The sequence below is a fragment of the Charadrius vociferus genome, unplaced genomic scaffold (assembly GCF_000708025.1).
Source record: "Charadrius vociferus isolate BGI_N301 unplaced genomic scaffold, ASM70802v2 scaffold262, whole genome shotgun sequence".
Lineage (NCBI taxonomy): Eukaryota > Metazoa > Chordata > Aves > Charadriiformes > Charadriidae > Charadrius > Charadrius vociferus.
Window position 1 is genome coordinate 3,675,033 of NW_009647218.1, and position 8,266 is coordinate 3,683,298.

Genomic DNA, 8,266 nt, shown 5'->3' on the forward strand with positions numbered 1-8,266 from the left:
CAACACTTTTTAAGATGACATCTACAGACTGTTACAGCGATCCTTCTTGACTTAATTCAATGCAGCCACTTGAGAATGAGTCACTGATTTTCTTAGTTTTTTACCACCCATTCTGATAAAGCTAGTTTGCTGCATCTGCTGCTGTCGTTAAAAAAAAACAACCCATATATTATGAAACTTAGCATAAGGAGATAGCTTCTTTTCTGCTTTTTCCGTGCTGAATTCTGGTTTTAATTAAATTTTCTTTGTCTTTCCTGCCATCTTTCCTCATCTCTTATATTCCTAAAATGTAATACCTTAGAGGTGGGGAATGGTAGCATAGCGTGCTATCTAGAAGTCCTATGAAAGTAGTAATCTTCCTAACATGTCCATATGACTTTCCTTTTCCCTTGCCCTCCTACTTCTGTGTGTAGCTGTAAGGTCTGTGATCAGGGATTGTTCCATTTTCTGTTACCAAAACAGTTACATGTGGCAGATGTAGAACAGCAACCAGGATGAGTTAACCTTTAAACCGTGAAAGGGAATAATAAATCTGTGGTGTGCAGGGTTTTTCTGGGTTTGATGGTTTTGTTTGTTTTTTTTCATTACTTGTGAGATAAAATGATTGGCTCTGCATTTTTTCATTGCTGGTAACTTCCCTGGTGTGTGACTAACAATGTATCTGCAGTTACACTCACTGGGAAGTCTGTAACTAGGCAGGACTTAAGATCAAGAGGAGACACCAGAAGAAATATCAGTCCCATATGAATTTCTAGGTGTTTTTCAATTGAAGCATTAGGCATTTGAGAAAATATATGTGTATTGTCTTAAAGGTGTTGATGACTTTGGTAGCTATTGGGGAATACCTACAGGCTTGTTTTGTTGGAAGATGAAAGGACTACTGAATATTTACCTGTGGTAGTATGCAACTGTCTTTTGACCAAATGTTTGGTTTTCATTTTCATAACCAAATTGATTATGAAAGTTAATCTGATTTATTGTTGTTCCAAAGTATTTTTTACTTCATAAACATTACCTTTTTTAATTGTAGGTGCCTCCTTTGATCCAGAAAACCTATTCAGATCCTGACCATTGTCGTGTTGCAGCACCAATTGATGACAATGTGAGTCTGACATTTGCCCTTTTAAACTTGACTCCTCTAAAACCAAATGAGTTACTTATTTGATGTTAAACTACGTATTTATTGTTTTCTAATATTATATCATTCTACTCAAACTCAGTTCTTAATTTTTTAAAAAGAAACTTAGATATTTCCTTCTAAAATTATTATCTTTGTTAGTACTAAAGTGGTTTGCAAAACAGTGGAATAACTTAGAGTGTACATGCTACTGCTGCTTCTGTGTTTTGTAGGTGGGGGCTTTTATTGTTGGGTTTTGTTTGGGTTTTTCCCCTCCTCCCTCCAATTTCTGTCTCTTCAAAGATAGTATGGTACCAGACTCTTAGCATCGTTTCCATTGGCATGTTATGGATTCTGATTTCGAATATGATGTTTTAGGGGGAATTTGTTTAATGGGTCAGAAGTAGTGTTTGTTATGTTTTTATGAAAAAAAACCCAAACCCCTCGTTCAGAATGTTTTCCTAAATAGCCTTTTAGTATGTGGATACATAAAATGTATAAAGTAGTAATATTAGAAAGTTGAAAGTGAAGTTTAAGCTTTTGGTGTTATCATAAGCTATAGTATTTTGCTATTGTTTTGATAGAAACATTGATCATATATGTGAAAACAATTGGAAAAAAACTTTTATCTCTAAGTAGGACAGAAAGGCCATTAAGATCAGCAGTGATTATGTGCAATTTGCTATGGCCATAAATCTGCACCTGTTCTGCCCTTCATGTTTTGGGTTTTTTGGTCACATCAAAGCATTCCAGTTTGTCTTCCTGTGCATAACTGCTATGATGGCTTGGTAGATGTATTTTTTTGCTTGAGTTCTTCTGAGTTTTCTTTTTCCCCATTATTTTTCGCCAAATCGGACTGTATCTGTAAATTTGTAATAACAAATGTATATCTTTGATACTCCCGAGGCTTCTGTTTTGTACTGGCAAAACAAAATAATATCATTCAAGTATATGAGCAGCTTCTTTGCAAATATTTCACTAATCTTCTGTAAAATGAATAGAAGCTACAATTTGTGATAGCTTCTAAGTTAACATACCAAGTGTTTTGGAAAGGCAGATCTCAAATGTTTTAAAACCTTTTTTTTAAGATGCATTGTTCACAACTTACGCTCACTCATTCAGACAAAAGACAGTCAAAAAAATGAAATTAATTTGTTGTATTTGAGATAAATATTCGTGGCCTCTTGTGCAATACAACTGTAACTGTAAATGCTATCTTTTTATGCCATAGCCTAACAATATGTAGGCTTGTATTTTGGCATATAAGCAGGCCATGAGACACTGCTGTTATTTCTATAAGAGGAACACTAATAACAACTAAGATGAAAACCTAATACTTTTACACTACAGAATTTAGTAAAGTCTCCCTCGAATTTTAATATTGGAAAAAACATTGACAGTTATTGCAAGTGTACGTCATCCACCTTTGAAAACTTTACATAGTTGCTGAATTCTCTGTTTTAGGATTTCCATAAAAGTTGTTTTTTGTAAGCCAATCTGTGTAAAATCTTCTATTAAATAATAAAACGATGCTTTTCTTAATCTACAAGCATAAAAGCACTTAATAGCTGTGCAGATTGGAATGATACCTAAATAAAAGGCAGGTCATTGCAGTGAAGTGTCATTGTTCTTAGGAGGTTCTGAATTTGGCGCAGTGCATCCATAAGAAAAAGATGCCAAAGAAAAGCATTTTCTGCAGTTTTCATGTGAGGTCGTTGGAAGCACAGCTACCAAAGTAAGAGTCAGGGACAAGCTCTCTTTTTAGGACAGGTTTGCTTGTATTAACTTTGTTCAACTTTGGTGAAATAACTTTTTCTTTTTGTCTTATTTTAAAAATTCAATGGATTTAAGCCTAGTTTATCTTTAATTTTCAATCTTTCTTTGTATCTAGTGTTATTATAGAAGATTTAGGGAAGATTTCATATTGCAGTAAAAGCAAAGTGTTTCTGACATTGTTCTGCTTATATTGAAGCATTTGACCTGTGAAGTAGCTACTAAACTTGTAGCCTTCTTGAACTGAAATAAAAGTGTACTGATTATAATTTTACTTACTTTACTAGGTGGATGACAATATTCCATTGAGAGTTATGCTCCTCCTTATGGATGAAGTCTTTGATTTAAAGGAAAGAAATCAGTGGTTAAGAAGAAATATAAAAAATCTGCTTCAGCAACTTATTAGAGCAACATATGGTGACACAATTAATAGGTACCGCTTTTCTTATGTAGAGTGATAGTGTGAGTGATACTATGTAGATTGCATCTATAAATCCTTTTTGGTATTACTAAATTATTGTGGTATAGATCTGCATGCATTCCCCTTTGAAGAGGATCAATAAACGAAGTACAAATGTGGTGTAAAATGGACATAAACAGAAAATATTGCTGAAAGACAAATTGCAGTAACTCTTACATGACAGAGAACTTTCAAAAGCGCTTTCACATATCAACAAACGTGCACGTTTCTGTAAACGTAACTTAGTACTGCTGGTGTCTCTGCTTTTTTTTTCCCCTGTGTTTTGCACTATACTTTTTGTTGTTAATACTGTTTATTACTTTCTGCACTATTTCTATTTACATCTCTCTGATGCCACAAACAATACAGTGGCACTGTCAGATTATGTGAACTGTACTGAGTTGCCACGTTATGTTTTTGCTGTCACACTTCAAAAGATTGAGGGGTGGGAAGGGAAAAGACTGTTACGGGGTCCATTCTGCCCCCCATGTTCTCTGTAATTCACATATACCCATGCACATGCAAAGCCAAGTAGTAGTGCTAAATAAGTAATGTTTCTTGCCCTCAGTTTAGAAATCTACTGATTCCGGGCTTTCCCTTCTAATAATTTTTCTGAAATGTAAGAAAAATATAAAACAAAACATTTTCTAGAAACAGGATTGGTACTAAATTGTTGCTGTGGATTACTGCCAGGAATCAGAAACTTAATTTCTGGCAGGTGAGAAGTAGTTTCCTATTATTTTTTCAAGACATTCCTCACTGTATCATTACTTTTTTTTTAACCTTCACAAGTATATTTTTTACGTTTTCATCATCACTATTGAACATACAGACAGTTCTTGTTGTACCAAGTGATGCAGCCATGTAATAATAATAATACCACTGGGTGTTTTTGAAATAATTCCTCGTGGCCAGGTGACAGTTATCTTTAGACCTATGCTTCCAAAAAAGCACTGCCCTGTCCACGTTTTCAGTTTGTAGTATAACTAGCTTGAATTTGTGCACAGGCTTCTGCTTTCTTACTGCAGAGGTGTATGCAGAACTATTTTGCTTCTGCATTTAAAACTATTCCAGATACTCACAGCTTCCTTTCGTTCAGCAATCATACCCTCTCCTAGCAAATTCTTGGGGTTTAATGGCATTCTGCAGCAAAATTCTGTTTTCCTGTTTCTTAGACAACTAAATTCAAATTATGTTTAGAGAAATAATCCTGAGATTATGGTGATACACAGATGCCTATATCATTTCTGTAAACATACTAGATTTGGATATTGAGCTCTGTGTACGTGTTGATGAATGAAGGTCAAAGTTTATGATTAGTCTGTATCCCCTGTTAAAGATTATGAAGTAACTGCATACAGAAGTGTGGTAATTTGAGATTTTAAGTAGGTTCTTTGTTTACAGAAGCAGAACTTGAAGAGTGCTCCATGAAGAGGAGCACTCTACAAGCAGGACATTTATCTAACGCTGGTGGGAGATGCAACATCGATTTTTCAGCCTGCTTAGTCATTGTATATTTACTGAAAAATAAAAAGGCTTTAGCTTTAGGAGTGATCAGTGAGCTTAAATTTTTTATCTTGAGAATCAGTATTTGCCTTCCTAGTGTGCAGTTTTATAGAACCTACTTGTGGAGTTGGAGAAAGCTGAAATTATACTTTGTTTGCCCTAGAGTGCTCTTTAAAATGCTCTACGTATTTGTTTTCTGTTTTAAAAATTAAATGAGACTGACTTGTTGCTTTGATTTTTAGAAAAATAGTTGATCACGTTGATTGGATGACATCTCCTGAGCAAGTAGCTGATGCAGTGAAACGCTTCAGGTATGTCTTTTATCATAGATATTAAATATGAAGTATGTGCCAATTGATGTCTAAAATCTGTGGGTCTTTCCTGTTCTTTTCATGTGAGGAAATTATTACTACTGTACAGAATTCCAGTCAGAGCATACACTGCTTTTTACTGGTGTAAAGTGAGAGAAAGTAGTTGTCAGATGAAGAATATTTTTGAGTTTTCTCCTTGCCCTAAAAGTTCTTTGTTGACCAGTCTAGAAGAGCTAGAGTATGGGTATACTTATGAATTTCATCATATTACTGGATGAAGTGTCTTGTTTACCTTGCTGAAGGTATGTGCATGCCTTGCTGTAAGAGGCGAACAATTATTACTAAAAAAACCCTAGCTCTAAGCTAATATGTTTCACGCGTGGGCAGATACAACAGAACTGAAGTCTGAGTTTGAAAGTATCAAAGTCTCTGTCATTCCATTTCCTAAAACTCTTAATGGATTCGGCAGTATTGTTGAGCGAAAGCCACCCCTGCCCTTCCCCCCCCCTTTTTTCTTTTTTGTTTGGGTGGGGTGAAAGAGATAAAGTAGGATAACCTATTGGCCAAAGGGTCATACTTTACAGATACTCTGTTATTCCTTAATAAAACTGAGTAAGAATGTGTGCTTCTTACTCAGAAGAAGAGTATGTCATTCACTGAGGCAAAATACCTTTTTAGACAGAGGTGTCGTCTTCATTGGGCTTTATACTACACTAAACTACTTCATCTCAGATTTAGCTTGTTGATAGGTTAACTACTGTCAGAGATTTAATGAAGCAATTAATAGACCTGAGAGTCTCTCAGTGGCAGTAGAGACTGATTGGTAAAAGCAAATCTTAGGTATATTTTATGTAACAACTATGTAGCATTTGAATGGGTTTGGTGTGCAATATTTTCTTAAAATTTTCTTTCATGTGATTCTTATACTAATAAAGTATATAGTAGCTACTAATAGATTGAGTGTATTATGCTTCTTGCTTTTGATTTCTTTTTCACTTTTTACCTTTCCTATATATTTGAAGGGTGTGTTAGGTTGTGTGCAAATTACTTTCTTGTATTTATTTTATGAGATAGCTTTGAGGCATTAAAAAGAACCTGTCACTTGATAAAATCTTAATGTATTTTGACAGATGTGCTTTTGTTACAGAGATGCTTTTTGGCCCAACGGCATTCTAGCAGAGACTGTTCCACGGAGGGACAAAGCTATTAGAATGAGAACAAGAGTGGCAGGGAAGACCAAATTACTGGAGGTAATGCCAGGTGAGTCTGGGATTGAAGCCTAATAGTTCTTACCATATATTGTTACTGGAATTAATGTCATTAATCTTGTTGATATGTTGACATCTGAAATGTATTTCAACAAAAAGGTTTTTAGTTATTAATGCACTGAATGTTTTCAGATGTATAGGAGAGCTGGGGAAGGACTTTTTACTAGGGCATGTAGCGATAGGATGAGGGGGAATGGCTTTAAACTGGAAGAGGGCAGGTTTAGATTAAACATTAAGAAAAAACTTCTTACTTTGAGGGTGGTGAGGCACTGGTACAGGTTGCCCAGAGAGGTTGTTGAGGCCCCATCCCTGGAGGTGTTCAAGGCCAGGCTGGACGTGGCCTTGGGCAACCTGGTCTAGTGGGAGGTGTCCCTGTCTATGGCAGGGGGGTTGGAACTCGATGATCTTCAAGGTCCTTTCCAACCTAAACCATTCTATGATTCTATGACTTTGCAACTGTAATTCTCTTAGAACCAACCCAGTATTTACTAGAGGACTTAAGTTCAGTGCGTGAAATACCTATATTCCAATACAGCATGATTTCATGTAAAATAACATGGTCCCACATATATAGCATAAAAGTGAAGTAATTTTCAGAAGTCCTTTCTGCTCTAAGAGAACTTTTAGTCATGTTATGTATTATAGAGGCACTGTTCCTTAAAATTCCAAGCTACATAATTTGAAAGACTTTATTTTGTTTAAGTTTGCTGTTAACAGAGAAGCAGAATTCAGCTTAAACTTCTGTGTAACTTTCATTTTTGTAGATGAACTGAAGCACATCATAGGTGCTGAGACAACACGGAAAGGCATTCTTCGGGTCTTTGAAATGTTCCAGCATGCTCAACTGAATAAGAGAATGGTGTACGTGTTTCTGGAGAGATTCCTAGAAACCTTATTTCCACAAAATAAGTTCCATGAGCTCTTCAACAAACTGCATTCACGGTCAAAGCAGATGCAGAGGTATAAGCAGAGACTACATTCTACTCAAGCGCCTTCCTTGCAGAAAAGGTGACACTTCAAACCTATTAAGCTGGTGTATGTTTGTTCAGGACTAATTACTTGGGCAGATTCTCTGGGGCTTCAAACTCACATGCTGTTACTTCTGCACCAGTCTTCTAGTGTCACATATTAGATTATTAATGCATCTGTAAGACCTGTGGATCTTCTCATCTTCACTTGTAATTCAACCACTACCAGAAGGGTTTGCGTGTCTTAAATGATTTGGTGCGTCTTCATGCAACATTGAGAAGAATACTGGCCCAATATATAAGAATGCTGATTCCCTCCGTTCCTGAGTCGATGTTTTGCCAGCAATGAAAAGTGCCAGACTGTTCAAGTAAAGCACAACTGTGGTGATACAATGGAAGAAAAGGATGTTTTGGCACTGGGAGATAGTGCAATGTGTGAGAATCAGGTGGAATTGTTCTACTTTATGGCTGTTGAGGCTCTGTAGGGCTCTCTTAACATTCCTGTAAAGGCTGAGCTAACAGGAAAAGCAGTCTCTGGAATAGCAGGTTCATAGGAGAGGGGAGAAGTAGCTATAGCCCCATCATAAAAGTACATTTATTAAAGAAAAGTTGAGGTAATGTGGCTTCTATGCCACATTTACTTCACCTTTCATGTTTTGAAAAATAAACTAACGTTAGATCTAATGGGGGTTTTAGTAAAGGCAGAGATGCAGTAGAAATAAACCCTTTATTCTGATTATTCTGTAGCATTAAGGGCCATATTTTGCTCTTATAGCACCTGGCATACATTTTGCATGTAACTTCAGTGGAGAAGGGGCATCATATTTATGTTCAATTGGTGTATTTGAACATATGTCAAGTTG

The 8,266-nt window shown here is 36.0% G+C and overlaps 1 protein-coding gene across 1 annotated transcript in view; it reads left to right on the plus strand.

Annotated features, from left to right (window-relative positions):
• Positions 1-7,651, plus strand: part of SNX13 (sorting nexin 13) — a 48,531-nt gene extending 40,880 nt beyond the window's left edge. The window contains exons 21-26 of the mRNA XM_009879565.1: positions 1,031-1,102; positions 3,178-3,323; positions 5,099-5,167; positions 6,315-6,427; positions 7,200-7,443; positions 7,618-7,651. Of these exons, the coding sequence (XP_009877867.1) occupies positions 1,031-1,102; positions 3,178-3,323; positions 5,099-5,167; positions 6,315-6,427; positions 7,200-7,443; positions 7,618-7,651 (678 nt within the window). The remainder of the gene's footprint in view (positions 1-1,030; positions 1,103-3,177; positions 3,324-5,098; positions 5,168-6,314; positions 6,428-7,199; positions 7,444-7,617) is intronic.
• The last annotated feature ends 615 nt before the right edge of the window (positions 7,652-8,266 follow it).